General features: G+C 36.9%; 1 protein-coding gene and 1 long non-coding RNA gene across 3 annotated transcripts in view; both read right to left on the reverse strand.

Annotated features, from left to right (window-relative positions):
• Positions 1 to 27,500, reverse strand: part of LOC115217980 (acetylcholine receptor subunit alpha-like) — a 196,630-nt gene that overhangs the window by 118,592 nt on the left and 50,538 nt on the right. For both annotated transcript variants that reach the window (XM_029787718.2, XM_029787716.2), the window contains exon 3: positions 15,877 to 15,921. In XM_029787718.2, the coding sequence (XP_029643578.1) occupies positions 15,877 to 15,921 (45 nt within the window). The remainder of the gene's footprint in view (positions 1 to 15,876; positions 15,922 to 27,500) is intronic.
• Positions 17,638 to 27,500, reverse strand: part of LOC118765631 — a 16,473-nt gene continuing 6,610 nt past the window's right edge. The window contains exon 3 of the long non-coding RNA XR_005001494.1: positions 17,638 to 17,648. This is a non-coding gene — a long non-coding RNA (uncharacterized LOC118765631). The remainder of the gene's footprint in view (positions 17,649 to 27,500) is intronic.

The following is a 27,500-nucleotide window of genomic DNA, read 5'->3' on the forward strand; positions in this document are numbered from 1 at the left end:
GATATCTATGTATCATATTTAATGTATATACACCTTTGACATGCGTGTTGCTGCAGTATTTGTCCTGAGATAACATTTCTTATTGTCTTGCACCTGGCGCTGCTGGGATCAGTTTTCATCTTTCACGGATATTTATTGCGTTTTTAAGAAAGCAACTCCATAAGAAATATTATATCAGGACAAATAGTGCATTAGCAGTTCGTATTGGCAGTGTGTACATATTAGTAATTACACATTGGTAGCTAAATAAACGATGGTGGTTTAACTTATTCGTATGGCTAACAAGATATATAAAGACAAAACGTCCTTGAAATTATACGACAAGAGATATCAATTGAGACGCATCTATATATGTAGAATATCAAGGGATGGTGACGAGTGGAACATCTATATGCAAAGGTTTTCTCTGTCAGGGCATTGGCCCATAAGATTAGGAACTATAGCAACGAGTTTAGCTCAGCTTTCTGTTGAATATTTAGAAAAAAATACTTAAACTACAAAACACAAGATACAAAACGATAAAACATTTCCTGCCAAAAGTTCCGAGACATCACGTGATTTGAGTGAATGATGTTCATTTATTTTAATTAGAAACTGATATTATCTGACACAACACTTTCTTAAAGCGGATTAATAGTAGCAAATGGGAGAGCTTTTGTGTAGTATATCGACTAGTGAGAAAGAGCAGACACATTTACTTCAAATAACAATAAACTATTTTAAATATAGAAGAGTATATTGATGAAGGATACATAAAACAGAATTATACAATCGGGATATTCAGGGTTGAAACACATTGGTCCATAGAGTTGGTCAGTCAAGAATAGCTTAGGGCTAAGCAGCAATAATGCTAATATCATGAGCAGGGAGGGCAATCTTCAACCTGAAGCGGGTCGAATATGACATGGCCCGTCAACGGGTGGGTCATAGAACTAAGAAATAAACTGTTGCTAATTTTTCGTCACGAAGTCCTACCGGCTGCAGTTTGACCATTCTAAAGTGACTCAGAATAATGTGAGTCAACTAGATGGCTTGAGCTCACTCTCTCTTCCCATCTCTCTCTCTCTCTCTCTCTCTCTCATTATATTCTTATGTGTATGTCTGTGTGTTTATATATCAAACGTTGCTAGTCAACGGTATATATATATGTATAATAAAATATTAGGGAATAAATCCAAACTTACAGGGAAAAATCAGATTTAGGATTGAATCCAATTTTATAGTAAAATATTATATTATATTTTATCTCTAATTTAATATTATATATATATATGACAACTGCGGCCATACAGATAGATATATATAAAGAGACAAAGAGAGAAATGAGAGGACAGAGAGAAAACAGATATAGATTCTAAATATAAAGGATATAATCATTTTTTTAAAAATATATTTACATCAAAAATGCATACAACGTCAAGAACGGTTCTTTTCAACTTGATGCAATGTTTTCATTAATCAATTATAGACACCGCTTGAAACAGCCGTAATTGACACCTGTACATCTTTGTTACCCATTTACATACATATATTATGTATATATATATACAGGCGCAGGAGTGGCTGAGTGGTAAGTAGCTTGCTAACCAACCACATGGTTCCGGGTTCAGTCCCACTGCGTGGCAACTTGGGCAAGTGTCTTCTGCTATAGCCCCGGGCCGACCAATGCCTTGTGAGTGAATTTGGTAGATGGAAACTGAAAGAAGCCTGTCGTATATATGTATATATATATATGTATGTGTGTGTTTGTCCCCTAGCATTGCTTGACAACCGATGCTGGTGTGTTTACGTTCCCGTCACTTGGCGGTTTGGCAAAAGAAACCGATAGAATAAATACTGGGCTTACAAAGAATAAGTACTGGGGTCGATTTGCTCGACTAAAGGCGGTGCTCCAGCATGGCCGCAGTCAAATGACTGAGTAAAAGAGTAAAAAAGAGTATATATATATATATACGTGCATGCATATGTATCACTGTATCAACCAGAGTGTCAGAGTATCCGATGTTATATACCGCTGGTCACAGTGTGTTTCCTTGCATCGTTTTAACCTTGAAATGGCGGGTAAGCATATATTCTATATATTCACACACACACATATATATACTATTATGTATGCATAAATACGTGTGTTTGTGTATATGTATGCTTGTAGTAAATATAATCAGGCGTATCCAGGTCTTCGTTATAATTGTTAAATATCATAAGTTGTTCTTAACAATAGATTTGTAACTGGATTATGATAATGCTATTATCTTAATCCAATAATTTTTTCTTATACAAAATACTTGACTTTTCTTCAAATAAACAAATATTTATTTTGGTTTTGTTGTTGACATTGCTGTTTCATAGCCTTGAGACATTTGTGGGCGAACATTTGCCAGCCAAACCACATTGTGTGACCCTGTAATCATATGTTTCTAGTTCTACCCTACGGTCGTCTGCTAAAGACCAGATTGCACCCTAATCAGGCAGTGACGTTTTGTATGGGGTGTCATGTGATAGTCTGAACATGTGCAACGCTCTCTATTGAGTGGAAAACGATGTGCACGCTGAGGTTTTGCTGGTAGTATCCATGGATGCAAGGAATCGGTCAGTGTGGGCGTATTCTTTTCTACTCTAGGTCAAGGCCCGAATTTTTTGGTGAGGGGATCAGTCGATTAGATCGATCCTAGTACGCAAATGGTACTTAATTTAGAAGTATTTCGTCTGCCGCGACGTTCTGAGTTCAAATTCCGCCGAGGTCGACTTTGCCTTTAATCCTTTCGGGGTCGATTAAATAAGTACCAGTTACGCACTGGGTTCGATGTAATCGACTTAATCCGTTTGTCTGACCTTGTTTGTCCCCTCTGTGTTTAGCCCCTTGTGGGTAGTAAAGAAATACGTATTTCGTCTGCCGCTACGTTTTGAGTTCAAATTCCGCCGAGGTCGACTTTGCCTTTCGTCCTTTCGGGGTCGATTAAATAAGTACCAGTTACGCACTGGGTTCGATGTAATCGACTTAATACCTATGTGTGCCCTTGTTTGTCCCCTCTCTGTTTAGCCCCTTGTGGCTAATAAAGAAATAGGTACTTAATTCATCGACCCCCGAAAGGATGAAAGGCAAGTCGACCTTGGTGAAATTTGAACTCAGATCGTAAAGACAGTGTGGGTATAATATTCGAGTTAGTTATTGCGACGCAGGATGCAGACTGACCGCTGAGGTTGCTGCTGTTGCTGCTGCTGTTGCTCTTGCTGCTGTTGCTGCTGTTGTCTTTGCTGCTGTTGTCTTTGCTGCTCTCCTTACTGTTACTATTGTAGATTACATAACGCTATATACAGTTTTATGTGTAAATTTTATAGGTTAATGTCGGATACAAATATTGGCCAGTTTTCACTTCATCTCTCGATTGTTATTGCTTGTTTTAAATTCGTATTTTTTCCCCTGTGTTTGCTTTGGTCGGTTGATGCTCAGTTTTATTATTTCAATTGTGTGTGTGTGTGTGGTTTCAGTGCGTTGTGTTTCAGGCCGTCTCTGCTTTTTTGTATGAACTGGACTATTTTTAGCCTGTAATTAATGTTATATTTCTGCTATGTTGCTTAGTGGGATATGTTCTTTTGAGTAGATCTATAATTATTTTGTGGAATCTACACGCTGCAGGGTCTATGGTTGCAGCAGTGGCGGTTGCAGTGGATGTGGTGGCGGCGGCGGTGGTGAATTCTAAAATAAAACTTTGACTCTCTTTCTTAATGAAACAAGTTCCATTTGCGGTTTTTTGACGTTAGAACTTTGTTAAACAGTCTTGTCTTCCTCCATTAATGTGCCTATGTGTTGTCTTGTGTGTATGTGTGTGTGTGTTTGATTATCTATGTATGCTTATATATGCACACACACACACACACAAACACACGCACACACACACACACATACACACACACACATACACCCCCACCCCCCCACATATATATATATATATATATATATATATATATACACACATACACAGACACATGTATTATATTATATTATATTGCACTATATTATATATATTCAGAAATCTATCCACACACATATACACACAGACACACATGTAATGCATATACACGCATAAAATATGTATATAAGTTTGCGTGTAGGTTTGTGTGTGTGTGTATGTGTGCGTGTGTCTGCGTGTTTTTGTGTGTGTGCGTGTGTCTGTGTGGGTCTGTGTGTGTTTGTGTGTGCATACGTACTTTGGCTTATGCAATTACATATATGCAACTGAAACAACAGTAATGATGATGATGATGATGATGATGATGATGATGATGACGACGACGACGATGGTGATGATGATGATAAAAGAAATAATGATGCTTTCTGCTGTAGCCACAGGACGGGATCTGAAATTTGCAGAGAGGCGTATAAGGACCCTAGTGCTCAAACAACCCTTTTTTCGTTGAGCCCGAACGAATGGAATGCAAATAAGATCTCGGATTTTCACATGGTTGTAATTTTGAATAACAGTTACACGATTATAGATGGGCTTCTATAAAATTCTTGTTAACCTAATTTCGTTCACAATATCTGGGGGTGACTCGAAGCTATATAAAACTATGTTTACTCATGATATCACGTAGTAGGACCGATCCCGGGAACTGGTGATTACGAAACAAACTTCCAAACCTTTCGTCCATATTGCTTCTACGTTACATTCCTACATAACATCCTGTCTCCCGCTTTACTTCAAGCAACACGTTTGTTATTTTGCAGAAGTAAACAGAATCTTTCCTTGTGCTATCTACAAAATACTTATTTGGCTATTTGACTAACTCTAAGAGAGAATTATCAGTTTTACTCGCCGGATTTCACTTAGAAATCCACTATTTTCGAAATGGCTGCTTCGTTTCTGCCTTATTTACTCGTCTCATGACGAAGAATTGGTTGGCGTTAGTATTCAAAGAAAATAACTGCAAGCCGCCTTTGAGTTTAGAAGTTGATGGCAAAAAATTCCATCTATCTATCTATCTATCTATCTATCTATCTATCTATCTATCTATCTATCTATCTATCTATCTATCTATCTATCTATCTGTCTGTCTGACTGTCTGTATGTACGCCTCTCTCTCTCTCTCTCTCTCTCTCTCCCTCTCTATCCATCTAGTTATTTATCTATCTATATTATCAAGCTATCTTATCTGTCTATACATCCAGCTGCTTGTCTCTCTGTCTATCTCTCTAATTATCTATCTATCTATCTATCTATCGATCTATCTATCTATCTATCTATCTATCTATCTATCTATCTATCTATCCGTTTGTCTGTCCTTTATCTATCTATCTATCTATCTGTCTAGCTATCTATCTTCTGTCTGTCGTTTTGTATATACGCCTCTCTCTCTCTCTCTCTCTTTCTCTATCTCTCTCTCCCTCTCTATCTGCCTAGTTATTTATCTATCTATCTTATCAATCTATCTTATTTATCTATACATCCATCTGCCTGTCTGTCTGTCTGTCTATCTGTCTATCTGTCTATCTGTCTATCTATCTATCTTTCACTCTCCTCGTTCTCTCCCTCTCTTCATCCTTTCTTCCTTTTTGTTTGTTTTTTTCAGACATCTCACGCTCATGCCTGGAAAATGTCCTTTTGTGTTGCACAGCAACCAGTACTTTTATCGAAACACAATCTCAATTAGCCATTCCTTACAGGAGCGTGTTTGTTCTCCTCCTCCTCCAACATAGCTAAATATACGAGGAATTACTTGTTTTATTTGATATCTGACGTTCGTCTTTGATGTTCAAGACCTGCCGTTGTCTGTGCCATGGAATCGGCAAAATGCTACTAAATCAATACAAAATCAATATAGATATGATATATATCATGTTTACTTAGGATTATTCGATTCGTCAAAATGCCAGACGTTACCAAGCTACTAAAAGACTGTTAGTCCCTCGCAGAACAGTAACAGAGATGTTCAGGTATTTGGACTATTCTAGAAAATGCGTCCATCAATATCGGTTCGCCTTTAGACAGCACAGTTGTTGTTATTGCCTTTGTTATCATTGTTCTTTTGCTTGTTATTGTTATTGTTTTTGTCGCCGCCATTGTTGATTATCCTCAAGTCAGCCATGATGAAAAAGGTCTATAACCAGTTATCTTCATTTCTATCAGTCTTACTCGGTTTATCTGTATCTCTGTTTCATTGACCAATGGCTGGTCAGTAACTAATGTCCGACTTCACCACGATCTCAGCAAACATATTTAAAAGCATTAAAGTTTTAAAAAAACAACGTTAGAATCAATACTTAAGTGGATAATCAAATTAAATACATGTGGGAATATGTATAAACCATTTACTAAAACGGATGTAAGCCATTAATGTCGAAAAAACGTTTCTTCATTTTACATCGTTTTCCGAGTTAAGTAGCATATTTTGGAATTAATTTCCGAAGTAGCATTTGAAATAATTGTATACAGCTAATTTGTATTATTGGCACGAGGCCGCATCAAGTTTTCTTTTTTTTGGTGAAGTGAAGGGTTGGGCCCTGTACATTCGATTGAATCGATCCTCAATAGCCCAATCGTTCATATTTTTTATTTCAGATCAGCAGGACGAGGGGAAAACCTGACCTCACTTCAGCAAATTACACAGACCCAAACTAAATGCAGTAAAGTAGTTTGAAGGTATTTTACGAAAACGCGTGGCTGTGTGGTAAGAAGCTTGCTTCCCGACCATATGGCTCCAGGTTCGGTCCCACTGCGTGGTATCTTGGGCAAGTTTCTTCTACTATAGTTTCGGGCTGGCCAAAGCTTTGTGAGTGGATTTAGTAGAGGGAAATTGAAAGAAGCCCGTTGTATACATATATACATATATGTATATATATATATATATATATATAACTTCATCTATGTCTCTTTGTGTCTGTTTGTCCCCCACCACCATCGCTTGATAACCGATACTGGTTCGTTTACGTCCCAGTAACTTAATGGTTCGGCAAAAGAGAATAAGACCAATAGAATAAGTACTAGGCTTTCAAAGAATAAGTCCTGGGGTAGATTTCTTCTACTAAATCCCTTTAAGGGGTGCTCTAGCACAGCCATAGTCAAGAAACTGAAACAAGCAGAAGAGTAAAGAGTATATACTCACATAAATACACACATGCATGTATACAAACATACACATACGCACACGCACACAGGCGCGAGCGTGCACACACAGGCGCACACACACAAACATATTTATACATATATATACACCTACATATATGTATATATATAATGTAGCGGGGATAAAAGTGCATATACACTCTTTCATAAATAAATACATACATTCATACACACACACATACACAAATTTATATATGTCTTCTAAGAGAATTCTGCCATTCTACCTCCAATATATTGGTAACTCAAGCAATTCTAATTCTAATTAATCCACCACCATTTTATTAGTAAGCTGTATCAAGTCTACCAATGCACTACCATTTTCTTGTTAATTGTAACCATCCTCAATCCTACAAGACAACCTTCATCCTGTCCGTTGCCGTATTGATTCTACCGATCCAACTTCCTTCCACTCTGTCTGTATTATTGCAATCTGGGACGGTAACTGTGTTGATAAACAGAAAGCTAAATTCTGCTCCACATGCCTTGTTGCACAATATGCAGTTCGTCAGGTTGTTTAGCAAACATTGGAATCCATATTGATTATTTTTTTGCGTTAATAACTTTTGTGTAATGTAATAATGCCAGTGAGATAACGAAGAGGCTTTTTTTTTCCTCATTAAGATAAACAATATAGAAGATATTGTTTCCGATAAACGTAGAGCTAGACATTTCTTAAGATGTCGGAATAGCTGTGTGATTGTGACGCTTGCACTGCAACCACAAGACTAGGCTTACAAAGAATAAGTCCTGGGGTCGATTTCTTCGACTAAATCCCTTTAAGGCGGTGCTCCAGCACAGCCGCAGTCAAGTAACTAAAACAAGCTAAAGTGTAAAGAGTATGCCTTTTCATTTGTCGGCCTGTGGTTGGTAGACGGAAATTGTATGGAAGCCCAGTTTCTGTATATCTATTATCTTTTATCTTTAATTTGTGTCAGTCATTAATCACCGCCACGCTCGAGTCGGCAGAATCGTTAACGCGCCGGATAAAATGCTGAACGACTTACCGTCCGTCTTTACGAGCTGAGTTCAAATTACGCCGAGGCCGTCTTTACTTTTCATCCTTTCGGGTTCAATAAAAGATTAACTGAACTATATAAGTTCCCGGCCTTCGTTTTGTATTGTTCGGGATAAGTATATCTGAGACTACATTCCACAATGTCCAACTTAAAACAAAAAGAGAGTAAGACTATAATATAAGGATCTGACTGCTATTTCTCAAACTGTTGGTAAAATGCGCCAAGAACCAGCTGCGTCGTTTCTGTCTCTCCTAATGCAGGAAATATTTAGTTCTTGGTATAATCAGAGGATTTTTCATGTATAATGTCCAAAAGCCAATACGGCACCGGTCTTGGATTCCTGTGTGACTCATTCTTCAAAAATCCCAGATAATATAATCAGGCGGATTAGCAGACGAACATATTTTCGTAAAACTATCGATCTGGTTTCGAAAAGCAATTAATAAATGACACATTAATACCGTTTCTCAAGCGAATCACTGAGCCGTTGGTGGCGGCGGGGATAAAACCATTTTAGAAATAGATGCTAAATCCTTCCCCTATTCACACGCACATACGCACACGTTATACCAACTTAAAAGCAGAAAAGGACGCATAGAGTATAATACATATATATATATGTACAAATACATATACAAATAAATACACACACACATCTATCTATCTGTATATCTATCTATCTAGCTATTATTTATCTCTCTATCTATCTCTCTATCTATCTATCTATTTATCTTATATATATATATATATATATATATATATATATAATATATATATATATAAATATATAAGAGAGAGATAGATACATAGACAGGACACAGACAGATAGATAGAAAGATAGATAGATAGATAGATAGATAGATAGATAGATAGATAGATAGATAGATAGATAGATAGATACATAGACAGGACACAGACAGATAGATAGATAGATAGATAGATGATAGATAGATAGATAATAGATAGATAGATACATAGACAGGACACAGACAGATAGATAGAAAGATAGATAGATAGATAGATAGAAGATAGATAGATAGATAGATAGATACATAGACAGGACACAGACAGATAGATAGAAAGATAGATAGATAGATAGATAGATAGATAGATAGATAGATAGATAGATAGAAGATAGATAGATAGATAGATAGATAGATAGATTCAGAGACAGATAGATAGATATGTAGATCGATAGATAATAGTAAGATATATATATATATATATATATATATATATATAGATAGATAGATAGATAGATAGATAGATAGATAGATAGATAGATAGATAGATAGATAGATAGATAGATAGATAGATAATATATATATATATATACTCACACACAAACACACTTTCACACAAATTGTTTTAGGAGTTGCATGTTCTCGTTCAAAGCAAGAGAAGAAGCACAGTTTAAGACGATGTACTCAACGCATTAACGCCATAATGCTGAGTTGGCATAAATATTTTCGAATAAAAAGTGACATGATTTTTCAACGGAATATTTTTCAAAGTGTGAAGAAAAAGCAGAAGAAACTAAATATTTTACATGAAAGTCATTGTTTTATATATATACCTTCGCCTATAAGAAATATTTTTGCAATTGTAACAAATAAATGAGCGGCGACGGAATACATATGATGTTAAACGGTGAATATGTGACTGTGCAACTGTACCAAGGATGCAGCTACTGTGTCCGTCAGTATGTCGTGTTAGCGAAACTTGAGAAACAGTTTAACATGGGTCCATGTTTAAAATTAATCAAAGAGGCATGCAGCTGATCGCATTTGCATAAAAGAATGGGTGGGAGTAAGTTATATATGCAGATAAAACCACAATAAATTATATCATAACATATTAAGAGAAAATTTGAAATGTGCAGTAAATGTGTATATATGTGCGTATTTGTGTTCAAGGATTGCTATGTGTGTGTACGCATACCTATATATATATATATATATACAGACATATATATATATAGACATATACATGCAGGCTTATATATATGCAAGTATGTATTTATGTATGTATGTAAGATTCCATGTATGTAGACAGTTATATAGAGATGACAAGCATGCATATATGCAACGATGCTTTAAACATAGGCAAGCATTTAACAAACATTCCAATATTACTAACAAACAAACCAAGCAGTGAAAGTGCACCTGAGGAGACAACATGTATAATAAATATACGTATACATAAAATATACACTCACACATACGCTTACACTCACACTCACATACATTAAACACTTTATATATATACATATATATATACAAACATATATACACACATATATATATATTCATATACATATGTCAACATATATACGTACGACAGTGTGTGTATATGTATAATTATCTATACATATACGTACACATATATTCGTGCGTATATAGATATGTGAGCATACATACCTATATATATATATATATATTATATATATATATATATATATATGCATATATATATATATATTATATATATATGTTTATATATATATATGTATGGATGTATGTATGTATATATAACTGTATATATATATATATATACATATATATACCTACATATCTATATATGTATAGATACATGCATATATATATATATATGCATGTATCTATACATATAATTTTGTTTATATATACTCAAAAATATGTATGCTGTTACATAGAAAGCTAACATGATTTTTATGAGAAAATAATGACTTGGCATAATGATAAATTGCACATAGAATATACTTACATCATACTATTTATGTGTATACATTAATATATATACACATATATATATATAAACATATATATATATATATATATATATATATATATATATATATATATATATATATATATATACATATCAGGATCTCCACCAGCATTGTATGTCAATTAAGTTTCACTTAAAAACATTTCATTTCATAAGTTCATGTTACCTGAAATATTTTTTCATAACATGGTAAGTCGTCATAATATCACGACGAAAACAAACTATTTATTGTTATGCCTATGTGAAGACAAGTGATTTGTGTTTTTATTCATTTATTCATTTATTCATTTATTTATATGTGTGGCAAATTTGATTCGATGATAGTTCCGTTTTTTTATTAAATCCAGTCATTAAATAGCTGGGTTTTTTTTCTTACTTTCATACATCTAAGAAATGGTCCACAACTACAAGGTTTTGGGTTCAGTGCCACTGCAGTGCATCTTGGGCAAGTGCCTTTTACTATAGATCCGAATCTGGCCAAAGGCTCGTGAGTGGATTTGGTAAGAGGAAACTGAAAGAAGCTCGTCGTATAAATACATACATACATACATACATACATACATATATATATATATATATATATATATATATATTTATATGTATGTATGTATGTGTGTGTGTGTTTGAGCACTCGTGTTTGTCTTTGCGTTTGCGTTAGCGTTTGTCCCCCCCACCACCACCACTACTTGACAACCGATGTTGGTTTGTTAACGTACTCGCAACATATGTCTACGACATAATTATGACAAGAATGATAAGTGTTATATATTAGAAACACTTAAATAATGGATTCGATTTGTTCGAGTAAATACTTGATACTGGTGCCCCAGAATGGCTGCAGTGCAATGACTGGAACATGTGCACGATAAAAGGTAAAGGTTGCTTTATTCCACATTCAATAAATTCTATGTAATTAAACTGACGTTGTCTCTACTGTGCGTTTATTTTCGAGAATAATGATCGTTCTCGTGAAATGAGTATAAGCTTATTTACTCTAAAATGAACTGGTTTTCTACATCACGTATTATAGTTCCGAATTGACTGATAATCTTTTGGATATATGCATCCCTGAGTAGTTTTTACCTGCCATTATATGTAACAATATAAAGGCGGCAAGCTGGCAGGATCGTTAGGGCGCTCGATGAAATACATACCAGTATTTTGCCCGTCGCTACGTTTTGAGTTCAAATTCCGCCGAGGTCGACTTTGCCTTTCATCCTCTCGAGGTTGATAAAGTATGTACCAGTTTAGTACTGGGGTCTATGTAATCGACTCATCCCCTCCCCAAAATTGCTGCATTGTTGTAAAATTTGAAACCATTTATCCAACGATATATTTTAAAACTGTATTTGACTTCTACATTAATTAGTTACATGTTATTAATATTTAGAAACTGTGAGCAAGTCAGACAAGGAATTTTAGGGGTTCTTTACATTTTCAATTCAAATTCTACCGAGGTCATATTTGCGTTTTATCTTTCCGTGTTTATGAAATATATACCAGTTGTTCATTGAGGGTTGATGTAATTGACTTAACTGGTGCCCCGAAATTGCTGGTCTCGTATCAAAATTTGAAACCGATAATGCTTGTAAAATTAAGGCGGTGAGGCGGCCGAGTCGTTAGCACGCCGGGCAAAATGCCGTTATGATTTGAGTTCAAATTCTGTCGAGATGATCCATATTTACATTTCATTCTTTCAAGGTCGATTAAATAAATACCAGTTGGTCAACGGATTCGATACATTTGAAGTCTCCTTTCCGCTGAATTTCTGGGCTTGTGATAAAATTAGAAAAAAAATCATTTAGAAATTGCGTCTGTAACAAATTGTCGACTGGAATTTCAAAATGTTTGGCGGTTCATTAGAGCCCTAATTTACTTTCATTATTTCAATTTTGATTAAAATTAATGCTGAGATGATTGTGTAGACGTAGAACAATCCTAATTTTGTAGCACTACAGTCAAATGCATTCCCCCGTGACCATCCAGTTTTCTTTAAAAGTATCTTAGTCTACGTTATCTGATTGTTCTGTTGTCTACTTTAAAGACAACACCATGAGATTCGAGCGAGATTTAGCTGTTGTTTCTTACAATTAGAGCTACGAACAAACGCAGGAGCTTTCTCGTTATCTCCATCGGTACCAGCTTTCCCATACACACACAAATAAGTTCATGTTCTATAAGAATGTACTGACCTTTTATGATTCAACCAGATTTTTTTCAAACAGACATACACATACACACACACATACACACACACACATACACGAGTGCCCACGCACCACCATATGTGGATATGTTTGTGCGTTGTAAGTTGATATGTATATATATATATATATATATATATGTGTATATATATATATATGTATATGTATATATATATATTTATATACATACACATACATATGTAAACATACACACAAAGGCGCAGGAGTAGCTGTGTGGTAAGTAGCTTGCTTACTAACCACATGGTTCCGGGCTCAGTCCCACTGCGTGGCATCTTGGGCAAGTGTCTTCAACTATAGCCACGGGCTGACCAAACCCTTGTGAGTGGATTTGGTAGACGGAAACTGAAAGAAGCCTGTCGTATATATGTATATATATATATATATATATATATATATATATATATTTGTATGTATGTGTATATATGTATGTCCGTGTTTCCCTCCCCAACATCGCTTGACAACCGATGCTGGTGTGTTTACGTTCCCGTAACTTAGCGGTTCGGCATAAGTCACCGATATAATAAGTACTAGGCTTACAAAGAATAAGCCCCGGGGTCGATTTGCTCGACTCAAAGCAGATGGTCCAGCATGGCCGCAGTCAAATGACTGATACAGGAACAAGAGTAAAAGGGGAAAAGAGAGTACATGTACACACACATACAAACACACGTATACACATACACACATATACTTGTATTTATACGATAAATTGGCTCAAATCAGCTTCATTCATACACATGAGATAACACTTTACGATAATTTCACATCCATCTCACCAGACCCCACTCACCAATAATTGTTCATTCTGGAATTCATCATCGGCCATTATTTCACTTTCTCTTCCATATTTTCCCCTCAATGTTATTTCATCCAGATTAATTATTAAGATAAAAAGTTTTACAAAAACCATCTCCAGAAATGCTTCCTTGTTTCCCCACAGTCTTTGAGTGGTTTCCAACTGTGGTTTTACATTAGGGATTGACAGTATGACCTACCAATTTCTCTCGTTCCTAATGGTAAGTTGTCATTTTAATGACATCGAGAAGTTCAAATCATTATTCTTTGTGTTTCATCTCGGAAAAATACGTGTGTTAGAAAACAAAACATTTTCGCACTGAAAGATCGAAGGAGATCACAGCCGGGCTCACACACACACACACACACGTACACTATGTGCTTGTGAGCACATACACATGCACGCGCATAGAGATGCACAAACGGAATGCCTGAAGAATTTGTAGGTTTGATGTTAAGTAACAATTTTGTCCTACTAAGTGCAAGTTGTGAGTGAATAGTTCACAGTAGCATCACTATACAAACTCCCTGCAGTTATGATTCCGCTTATCTATATCTCTATGTATCTAACTGTCTACCTATTTACCCCCTCTCTTTATCTCTGTATATATATATATATAATATATATATATATATATATATATATATATAATATATATATACACGCATTTATATATACGTATATGTCGATCCATCTGTCCTTCTTTCTCCCTATTCTCATTTTTTCTCTCCCTCCTCCTCTCTATATTTGTACAATTGTATATCTGCCTCTCAATCAATCAATCAATCAATCTATCTATCTATCTATCTATCTATATATCTATCTATCTATCTATCTATCTATCTATCTATCTGTTTATCTACCTTTCTCTATGTATTTCAAAATCTTTGTTTCTGCATATTTTTACGCTCGTAGTAAAATGGTAAGAGTGCAATAGCTATCATTCACCCAAGTTATAGAATGCTTATATGGTAAGAATGCTTATAGAAGTTATATGGTAAGCTCTTATTGTGATTTCAGTCATTGTGAGAAGGCATACTCAAAGCAGTGTTTTGTTTTCACCAGTTTACTCATGAAGGCATTCGTAAGAACGTAATATACAAATATATAGTTAGAACTCTGGCAGACGCATTTGTATATAATTGTGCGACAGCCGAATGCGTCAGAAGTCGACATCGAAACCACTCTATATTGTTTAAAAACATTAACAAGAGACACTACACATCACTCGCCTAATTCGTTTGGAAACTTACGGAAGGTAGTCTAAAACTGCATCAGATAGAAGGTAATAAAAAGTGCATATCCATGCACATCTTTATACCCGTCCGAGTACTCAGATACACATCAACAATCGCCATGTCCGCTCCCTTCCTTCTTAACTCCCCATTAGAACCGCATCCATACTTAGTCCCTAACGCAATCACCCGTTTCTCTCTCTCTCTCTCTCTCTCTCCTCTCTCTCTCTCTCTCTCGAGTTTAATCTAACTCAATGAAAAGAACCAAACCCACCGACCGTTTATCCGGCTGCAGCATCCCTATCGTAGAAATTTATTTCTTATCAATTTCATTCCCTCAGTATGTTCATTCGAACTGCAAGAAATAGCAACCAAGATCTCCCTCAAATATTACACTTCTGTTTAAAAGGAATTATGTCTACATTGAATAGTGTAGTTTTTGAGACATTAAAATTTAAAAACAGGATGGTTGGTCATGGCTGGAATGCAAAAGCCGAGGATAATATACGTAAATATTTCATCGAGCTTTGGACATGTTTACAATTAAATGAACGCCGAGCAGATTTGTTATCTCCTTGCGGGTTATTCTTAGTGTGTTTCAGGTCATGAACTTATGAACTTTGAACTTTGACATACTGATGCACTGGTGGGGTAAAAAAAAATTTGGAAACAAAACATTAAAAAATGACAATAAACAAAGAAGATTCTCACCTGTCTAAGCCAGACATTTGTAGTCATAATTTGATTCTTCTCATCCTGAAACAAACAAACAAAAATATATCAGTTAGCAGACGAAGGAAGATTTAATTTCATTTAATATAAACTATTCTCTTCTTTTTTTCTTTTCTTTTACAAATATAGGCGCACATGCGTTGCTGAGTGGTAAAGAAGCTTGCATCCGAAGGCTACAGGAGAGAAGGAACATCTTCCGGAAAACACGGAGGAACTCCACTCTCCCGTGGCTCAAGGAAAAAAAAGAAGAAAAAGAAAAACAGAACATTGCCGGCGATTTGTGACACACTGCTGGCGTGTCCTGAAGCACCTTCGGTGGGAGTTGTGCAACCGAAGGTAGAAACTGTAGGCCCTTCCCATGCTAAGGATGAGGAATTTGTGATCCTCTTCCATAAGGGAGGGGCGCTGGAAAGCTTCGTTAAGAATTTTAAAAAGAAAAGCTGGAGGGAAAGGATTCTATCTTGCACTGAGGACCCTGACTGGCCTTCGCAGGTGGCTGCGGAGGTCATATGGGAGACCGATCTGTGCAGGGTGATGAACTCCTTCCCCGAGGGCACTTTTAGATTTATGTTAAAGTGGCCCGACTTGGTATCGTCTAGGTGCTTGAATGAGACGAGGAACCTGGTCGGGCATGAATGTTCAAAATAATGGTAAGGGGCTTAGTGCCTCATTTTTGTTATTGAATTATAAAAAAATGTAAGAGGTTTGTTGCCTCGTAAATGAAATATAAAAGAGCAATGTCCTCGGGTAAGCAGCAATCGGCGGGCGTTGTTTGTTGCCCTCATTTATCATCATTTTCATTTGCTATTTCAAAATACATTATGCTTATGTCCAGCCCACAGCTTCCCTTCTATGTAAAGCCTTTATGGCCAATATTATGAATAAAGAAGCTTATACCCCAACGACAAGGTTTCAGGTTCAGACACACTGCGTGGTACATTGGGCAAATGTCTCTTTCTATAGCCTCGGGTCGACTAAATTCTTGTTAGTGGATTTAGTAGATGGAAACTGAAAGAAGCCCGCCGTATTTATATATATGTATGTGTGTGTGTTGTCCCCCCACCAACGCTTGACAACCGATGTTGGTGTGTTTATGTCCCCGTAATTAGCAGTTCGGCAAAAGAGACCAATAGAATAAGTACTAGGCTTACAAAGAATAAGTCCTGGGGTCGATTTGTTCTACTAAAGCTGGTGCTCCAGCATGGCCACTGTCAAATGAGTGAACCCATAAAAGAATATAAGAATGTATATATATATATATATATATATATATATATATATCATGTGATCACGTGACCGACCAGACTATCAGGTGCTCTTACAGACTGCTGGTCACAATGCGCTTTTGCATTGTTTAGCAGCGAATGACGTCATTCCCATTCCCTTCTGACCGAAAGTGGGGAATGGAACCATATGAACTGAAGTGTTTTGCTCAGTAACACAACGTACCACCACTAGGCCACGCGCCTTCATACAAACCCCACACATATATACAAGTACTCCATGCATCGATCTCCATCCCTCAGCCAGCTCATAACTCTTCTCTCATTCGCCATCCCTCATCTTTTGTCTCCCCCCTCTCAGAATCTTGTCTATTATGCCGAACGTCAAACACAATTTATTCAACCGCAAATTTGCAATTAGATCCGGCAGCCAATATGACGTGGTCACATTATAATTTACAATAGATGCTCTATGGACATTATGTGTTTGCTGCAGTTGGTACCAGCGTTGATGGTATGAAGATGGGGCTGACTATTGTGGTAATGTTCTCCTGTTTTGGTAGACTATTATTATTATAATCATAATAATTATTATTGTCTTCATTTTCATTATTATTATTATTATTATTATTATTATTATTATTATTATTATTATTATTATTATTATTATTATTATTATCATCATCATTATTGAGAGAGAGAGAGTAGGGCATGCCATCAAAAATACACTAGGGTAAAATATACGAAACCCAGTATACCCATCATGATTACCCGTCTGATAAGAGTACACTAGGCACATGCATCACAACCATATGTGCGCGACATGGTGATCTCATATCAAGATAAACAGCACATGTCCTTGCAGGTGGGGCCCAGTTAGAATTTTCTTCGGGTCGAGTAACCCATCCCACTGAAAAGGTCTCTGAATAAGAGTTGTTTAAGGATGTTGAACGAAATACCCATGTTTCCAGAGGTGAATTATTCAAACCCCAAAGAATACCTCTCAACACATGGCTATGATGTCCCCCACTACTTCTGCTCGTGACCAGAGATACACATATCGTCAGCCACTAAGGGACATGCTCAACTGGTTAAGGTCAAACAAATCTGTGGTAGTGAGCAGAATATTTGTTCTATCTCAGCTTTTATGCCAAGACAAAGCAATATACATGATAACATGTTCAATCAGTTATGATCAGAAGACACGAGAGCCAGTGTCTGGTACTGATGATAGAAGGACAGAATGGACTAAGCGGTGCAAGAACACACACGAGGACGGTAAGTGTCGATGAAGGGTTCACACATGTGTGACGAAAGATTTGCGGACAATGGACATGAGTAGAATAAGACCAGTAATAAACGAGTGAAGAGTGAATATATAGTGTATGTGTTTATTTGCCCCCGCCCCATTCCGAAATACAACTATATAGATATATATAGATATACATACATACATACATACATACATACATACATACATACATACATATATATATATATACATAAATATGTATCGATAGATAGATAGATAGATATACATGTACATACACCCACATGTACACACACATACATGTTAAACATGACCTTGGAACCTACGCTTAATATCACGTGCTGGTGCCGAGAGACCAACTGTGAGTATTTTATTCACTTTATATCCACCAACGTGTATTCTATTAGACAAACGTCAGAATATTTTATCGTTAAAGGTCAATATATTATATCGATAATCTAATATTTTCTTACATCATTTATTTTTTGCACGATACCGAATAGTAGATAAAACATTTAATCCATCATCCTGTTTGATACTATCACGGTCACGTGACCTTTAGTGTACCTTAATCCGGGTACCATTCGGCTTAACATTTCTGGTTCGAAATTCAATTTATATTTTCGTTATCTCGTCGACCGGAAGTCCGGGTACTGCTTGTTGACGTCACACACCATGTCGAAACACAGGCGTCCCAGAATCCCTTGCTTATACGCCTTGGAAACAAGGTGTATAACTGACGTAAAGAAAATATTCCCTTTGAACGAGATACCTGTCCCCTGCAGGTTTAAAGAGCAGAAATCATTTGAGGCGAATAAGCAAGTCGATTACATCAACCCCAGCACTCCACGAGTACTTCAAGTTGGTTACCCCGAAGGGTTGAAAGCAAACTTGGCCTTGATTGGATTTGAAATCGCAACCTCAATACCGCAAGAAATGTCGCTAAACTTTTTACCCGACGTACTAAATATTCTGTCAGCGGGCCGTCCGCCCGCCCGCTAATGTAATATAGTTCTTTCTAAATTTGTAACAAGAACAGTAATTCTAAGGAGAGGATGAAGTCGATTAAATAAGGCCCTGGATTACCAACTCAGAAGGGATGAAAGGCAAAGTCAACCTCGGTGACTATTGAACTCAGAACGTAAAAACAGAAGAAATGCCGCGTAACATTTTGTCCGGCGCGATCCTCATCCTCCTAGCTCTGTAATGAAACAATTTACCGTATTTGAAACCATATAAGACGGACACTTTATAATTTTTTTTAAATAAAAAGACAATTGCAGCGTGGAAGGTGTTTATAAGCCATTTAAGAAACACACAAAAACCGTTAGATTCACTTCAACATTTAAATTTAATTTGTCAAAATATGTTCGTCGCTTTGAGACCGCGACCTGTTCACTGACAAAACTTCGTGCTGCACGAATTTTGTCAGCACAAAGTTTTTTTGAAATGAATCTAACGGTTTTTGTGTGTTTCTTAAATGGCGTATAAACACCTTCCATGCTGCAATTGTTTTCGTTCCAGCACAAGATCTCGGATCAGGTCACTTGCTATGCAAGTACATCTCCGTAAATAAATAAAAAGAATATTTCAGAAAAAATCACTCTGTGATCTATATATCAATAGGTTGTGACTCCCGGAAGCTTTAATCGCTTTAATGCACTAAAAACTTACTTTCCTGCATTTGCGCTGCTGAAATTGAACAGCGTTGTACCAGGCTGAAAGAAGGGTCTCTTAGTAATAAGAAACGGGTCAACTAGAACTACACAAAACCTCAAAAGTTACACAGCAATTCAGAATAGTGAGTACCATCGCTCCCCTGGGATGGACAAATTTTTGCATTTTATAATTCTTTCTACAATAATCACAAGGCCTGCCATTTGCGGAAGTGGATTACTCGATTACATTGATACCAGTCCTGAACTGGTACTAATCTCATTGGCCCCGAAACGATGAGAGTTAAAGACCACCATGCTGGAGCAACCTCACTGTACGGGTTACTGCATTGTTGTGTTTTCGCTTCCAGCGCAATACTAGTAATAAATGCCCAGGCCTAAACATCGATGGTTCAAATTCCGTCAACTGCAACTATCTTCACAGCTCAACATTTCTATGTCATCAAATACGGTGATATACACTGCTGTAATCTGGTTGTCAGACGAACAAACGAGTGCACAATGTCCGAAACTAGATCGGGTAGAAAGAAGGTGGTAGGTTAATTAGTCTAGATTAGCATATTTGTTATAATCTGTGATCGATAATCTGGTTAGTCGGATTTGCTAATCAGCAAACTACATCTGACACAACATGACCTAAGAAAGTTAAACAAGATGGTGGACGCATTAAATATTGTCTGATGTGTGTATGTGTGTGCATGCTTTTGAATGTGTATGTCATTGGGTGTATATAAGTAGGTATGTGTGCCCTTGTACGCTAAGTACGCTTCTGCTATTATATAACACACACACATGCGCACATGCACGCATATATATATGTATTATATATATATATATATGCATAGGCGTAGGAGAGGCTGTGTGATAAGTAGCTTGCTTACGAACCACATGGTTCCGGGTTCACTCCCACTGCGTGGCACCTTGGGCAAGTGTCTTCTACTATAGCCTCGGGTTGACCAAGGCCTTTATATATATAAACAAACTAATACCGGTTGTCAAGTAGTGGTGAAGAGCAGAGTGTAGTAGTTTCGTGATTCTTATTTAGAAATTTAAACACACATGCACACGCACTCGCAAAATAAAACATGTATGCGTATCTTTCGGCGCATGCATTCATACATAAACATATATACGTATGTATGTACATGTATGTATATATATACACACATGTATAAACATATATTTACACACCTACACAAACAGCCCCCCCCCACGCACATATACGTAACACAAGCCTCATCAAATCCAAAACGAAAAACATTATCGCCCTCTTAAAGGTGGATATTTCGTTAGAACCCACAACACTTTGCTATTTACCCATACGTTTTTGCGGTGCGTAAAAACACTTCATATTTTACATCGCCAACAGCAGACGATCACCGCCACTATAATACATGCATTTATATATATATATATAATTATATATATATATATATATATATACATATATAATATACATATATATATATATATATATATATATATATATATATATATATATATATATAAATGTATATATATATATATATATATATATATATATATATATATATATATATATATATAGTTGCAGACGTGGCAGTACAGTAAGAAGCTCGCTTGCCAATCACATGGTTCTTGGTTCAGTCCCACAGCGTGGAGCCTTGGGCAAGTGTCTTCTACTATAGCCTCGGGTCGATTAAGGCCTTGTGAGTAGATTTGATAGATGGAAACTGAAACAAACCCGTCGTATATGTGTATATATATATATATATTTGTGTATGTATATATATGTATATATTCATATGTGTGTCTTTGTGTCCATGTTTTCTCAACCCGCCGTCGCTCGACGACCGATGTTGGCATGTTTATATCTCCGTAACTTAGCAGTTCGGCAAAAGATCCCGATAGAATAAGTACCAAGCATATAAAGAATAAGTCCTGAGGTCGAAATTGTTCGACTAAAAGGCGGTACTCCAGCATGGCTGCAGTCAAATGACTGAAACAAATAAAAGATAAATGAAAAAAGAATATGTATGTATGTATATGTATGTATATGCATCATTTTGTGTATAAAAGTGTGTAGCGTGTCTAACGTTTGTTCTATTACGTGAAACTGAATGAATGCCTGGTATTCTAATCAGACAGGTGTCCGATGGGATTATGTCAAAGCTGTCAGGTAAAAACTCGAAACATTGATAAGAATTCTAATAAAGACTGAAAGAATCACCGTAGCAAACGACACGATTGGAAGACAATAAGAGATAAGAAAATGAAGGAGAATTAATGGTGGGGCGGGGGGGTGCAAAAAGAGAGAATGCGGGAGACAGAGTGAGGGAGATGGAGGGAAGGAAGGAGGAAATTGGGAAGAGGGGGGATGAGAGGTAAGTAAGGAAATTTAAATGCAAATGAAAGAATGCAGGAGAATGGAGCGCAAAGATTGTTGGATTGGAACTACTGAAGAAAATGGTAGAACTCGTGACAAGACTTTGCGCTTTTTATGTTTTGATGATGCTTAATGAGGCGTAAACTGGAGACAGATATGAAAAGATGCACTCTAAATGCATCGTAATTAGAGAGAAAACCAAATAAATGAGCTGGATTTTGACCTGGGAGGATACAGCTTATAAAACTGGATAGGGTTCTATTTCTGTTTTTAATATTAAAAGGTGTGTGAATACGGTAGACAGAAGCTCCTTGTGTGTGTGTGTCTGTGTATATAGACGTGAGTGTGTGTATATGGACGTGAGTGTGTGTATATAGACGTGAGTGTGTGGTTATGTGGTAAGTAGCTTGCCTACCAACCACATGGTTCCGGGTTCAGTCCCACAGCGTGGCACCTTGGGCAAGTGTTTTCTACTATATCCTCGGGCCGACCAAAGCCTTGTGAGTGGATTTGGTAGACGGAAACTGAAAGAAGCCCGTCGTATATGTGTATATATATATGTGTGTGGAGGCGCAATGGCCCAGTGGACACGCGGTCGTAGGATCGCGGTTTCAATTCCCAGACCGGGCGTTGTGAGTGTTTATTGAGCAAAAACACCTAAAGCTCCACGAGGCTCCGGTAGGGGGAGGTGGCGATCACTGCTGTACTCTTTCGCCACAACTTTCTCTCTCTCTTTCTTCTGTTGGCCTGCTCGCTTGGCCAGCGGGGTGGCGTAATTTGAAGACTACAGCAATGCGAAGCGCATTGTGACCAGCGGTGTTTAGCAACGTCTGATAGCCTGGTCGGTCACGTTATCACGTGATATATATATATGTGTGTATATGTGTGTGTTGTGTGTGTATGTATGCGTGTGTGTATGTTTTTGTGTTTGTGTTTGTCCCCCCAACATCCCTTGACAACCGATGATGGTGTGTTTACGTCCCCATAACTTAGCGGTTCGGCAAAAGAGACCGATAGAATAAGTACTAGGCTTACAAAAGAATAAGTTCTGGGGTCGATTTGCTCGACTAAAGGCGGTGCTCCAGCATGGCCACAGTCAAATGACCGAAACAAGTAAAAGAGTAAAAGAGAGCAAAGAGAGAATCCCTACTGAGATTGATGGTAACAACTGATGATTCAGAGATTTTCTTTCCGAATTCGTGTCGTGGTGTTCATGCCTCGTCTTAACGCTCATATAAACATTTAACTATATAAGAATGCAGATCCGTAAAGTTGTTTTGTTATGAAATATTGCTGCTGCTCTCCATTATTATTCAAATAAATCGATAAATTTGATTTAGCCAATGTCAACTAGAAATATATTTCTGTTGACAGTGGGTTTATAATGGCAGATTAAAATGGTTGCGGGGAAAGGGGTTGTTTGTTTATTTGCACGGTTGCCTAGTCGGCTGGACGTATTTTTATTTTGCATTAATCCATGTATAAACGTGTGTGTGTGTGTGTGTGTGTGTGTGTGTGTGTGTGTATGTGTGGGCGTGTATAGGTCTGTAAGTATGTAATTTTCTGCTTCCCCAAAATTTGCTTTTAATGGAAAGTATAGACAATTATAATACACACATACGCACACAAATATATATATATATACCTCCATATATATATATGCTCACATATACTCTCTCTTTCTCTCTCTCTCTCACGTGTACACATACATACATACATACATACATACATACTTATAAACACTGATTTCAAATTTAGACACAAGACCAGCATTTCGTGGGAGGGGTAAATCGACCCCAGTGGTCAACTGGTACTTATTTTATCGATCCTGAAACGATGAAAGGCAGATGAAACCACGGTGGCATTTGAACTCAGAACCTAAAGACGGACGAATTGCCTCTAAGCATTTTGTCCGGCGTGCTAATGCTACTACCGCCTTTATATACTCTTAAATATTTAATGCTCAGACACCATAAGTGCCTGAGGTTTCAGTTCTTACTGTTGCAGTTGAGACCAATCTTCATATTTGTTAATTTTGTGATGTTGTTGCTGTTTGTAGCCAATGATGCGGTTGTGGGTTAGCGCTGGTGTCCACAATTTTATCTTCTCTCAGTAACACACGTGAAAATAAATGTAATCCAAGGTGATAGATTGGCATATTTCGGTCATATTATGCGGAGAAAATCCCTGGAGAAGGACATCATGCTCGGAATGGTCAGTGGCAAGAGAAGAAGAGGCCGACTAAGAACCCGCTGGCTTGACACCATCAAGAGGGATACCGGAATGGACATAGCCATTTTGAAGGAAGCGGCCCAGGATAGAACTGACTGGAGGACACTGATCCAACGAGTGACAGAGAGTCGACTTCGACTGAGCGGATAGAGAGAAGGTGAAGACTGAAATTCTTGTTCAGAGTCGAGAAAGTAAACACAAACACTGATATTTCTTTCTACTACAGCCACAAGGACTTAAATGTTGGGGAGAAGGGAACTAATCGATTACGTCGGCCCCAATGCTCGGCTGGCACTTATTTTATCGACCGCGAAATGATGAAAGGCAAAACTGGCTTCGGCAGAATTTGAACTCACACCATAAAGCCGAATACAATGGAGCTGCGCATTTTTCGCTCGTCTGCCAAGAATTCTGCCATCTCGCCCTCTTCAAATAAAAGTCTATTTACTGTCGCGCCTTCGTTGGACTCTGTAATACCGGGTATAAAATGTAATTAGATGGTCAAGACTAAAACGCCATTGATCAATTTTATGTTCGATTAGAGCTAACAGCAACAATAACAACACCATCCACACCAACCAGGAAAAGTAAAAGCCTCTACATGGCTTTCATATTGCTAGAAATAACTACCAATTCTCTCCCATATCACCCCTTACCTTATAACGGCAAACAAAAGACTTATTAAATAATATATGAACCAAAAAGACATTTAATATGCTACGACGCACAATTTATATATCCAAGATCCCCGGTAATTACAGGTATTATTCTAAGGTCAAAATCTGAATGATTTAGAGGCAAGGTTCTCATTAATTCAGAGTTTTGTTTTTCACTAATATTTACACAAAAGTTTTAGCATCTGCTCGGCTCAGCGACCGATTTACACATCTGTGCGAAGACGTCTATCCTCAAACCTAGTTAATTATGTATGTGTATGTGCATGGGCACTTGAATGTGCGTATGTGTGAGTGTGCATATACGTGTGTGTGTGTGTGTGTGTGTGTGTGAGTGTGCAAACATGCATGAATGCATGCACACATATTCATACATATACATACAGGGAAGTAACGCAAATATCTCCCACTCTCTCTTTTCTCTCTCCCCCTCTCCTCCTCTCTCTACACACATATATATATGTGTGTGTGTGTGTGTGTGTGTGTACACAAATATTGCATTTGTATTTGGTTTGCAAGATTCTTGACGTGCACTCGAGTGCTGCAACCGACCTAAAGCTGGTCTGAAGTAGAGAAGTCTTGTCGTAGAAGAGGTTTCGAATGGCGATGGAAAGCCTTTGACAAACACAACAGACTGATTGATTGATTTACCAACCGATTAATCAAACAATCGATTAGTCATCGGCTTAAATAGCTGATCGATTGACGAATTAGAAAGAAGTGAAGTAGAAGTTGTTCGTGCATTTAATATTAGCATTATTAAAGATACAACACACACACACACACACACACACACACACCACACACACACACACACACACACACACGCACAGACACACACACACACACACACACACGAACACGCACACATACATTGTTAATGTTGGTTTTATGTTCAATTATAATGGTTTCGAAATTTGCCACAAGGGCAGCCATTTTGGAGAGAGCGGATGTTCAAATGGTACTTTGGGAGAGCGGATGTTCAAATGGTACTTTGGGAGAGCGGATGTTCAAATGGTACTTAATTTCTAGACCCCGAAAAAATGAAAGGTAAAGTCAAACTCGGCGGGGAGATTTTCCAATTTTGGGCAATGGAAAATGAAAACTTCACCATGGGTATGGTAAAGTGGTATATTTCCTTCATTTCAGTGACATCTAGGGTGTTAATAGACAAATATTTCCAATGGTTACCTGTGTATCACATATTTCCACTTTTTATAGCCTCGAAACTCATCTTTACTTATAAAAAGCTGATGTCCTAATTACCTGACAGGTTGTGCGAATGACAACAAGGGAAAATGTCATCCCCATAGACCCAGGAACAATATGGTACCATCAAACTAAAGTTGCGGGGGGGGGGAATGCAACCAACTCAATAAATAAGGCGCTTTTTGGATTTGGCCCATCGACTAATATATATATGTATATATAAATAATAAATATATATATACATTCATATATATATATATAGATATATATATATATATATCATATATATAATATATATATATATATATATATATATCTATATATATATATATATATAACACGCCCACACAAACACACACACACCACAACCACACACGCGCGTATGACAAACGTATTTAACAATTACATACTTACATGCATACATATATACGATATATATATATATATATATATATATATATATATATATATATATATATATTATATATACAAGTAGACTTCGGCTTTTTCTGTTCACATAGTTTGTAACTGAATACTTGCAAGCAATTATGTGTAGCTTTATCAGCTTCGAGATGCATCGTTTTGAAAACAACCAGATTACGTTCTCGAACTTTCTAAATACTTCTGACGTCAACAATAAATCTGTAATGTGTGTGCGCATATGTATTGCATATATATATATTATATATATATATATTATATATATATACATATATATATAATACATATATACATATATATATATATATATGTATATATATATATATATATACACACATATATATATGTGTGTGCATGTATATATGTGCATATATATACCCGAGGGTAAGGTGCATACGTTTAGCTGTGTGTGCACAAATAGATCTTCTGTACTTCTTTACTAGACAGCCAGCTACACAGTTCCCAACACAACACTGATTTTCGTTGCTGAAGTATGCCTAACATCCTCAACAG

This window comes from Octopus sinensis, linkage group LG12 (genome assembly GCF_006345805.1).
Source record: "Octopus sinensis linkage group LG12, ASM634580v1, whole genome shotgun sequence".
Classification (NCBI taxonomy): domain Eukaryota; kingdom Metazoa; phylum Mollusca; class Cephalopoda; order Octopoda; family Octopodidae; genus Octopus; species Octopus sinensis.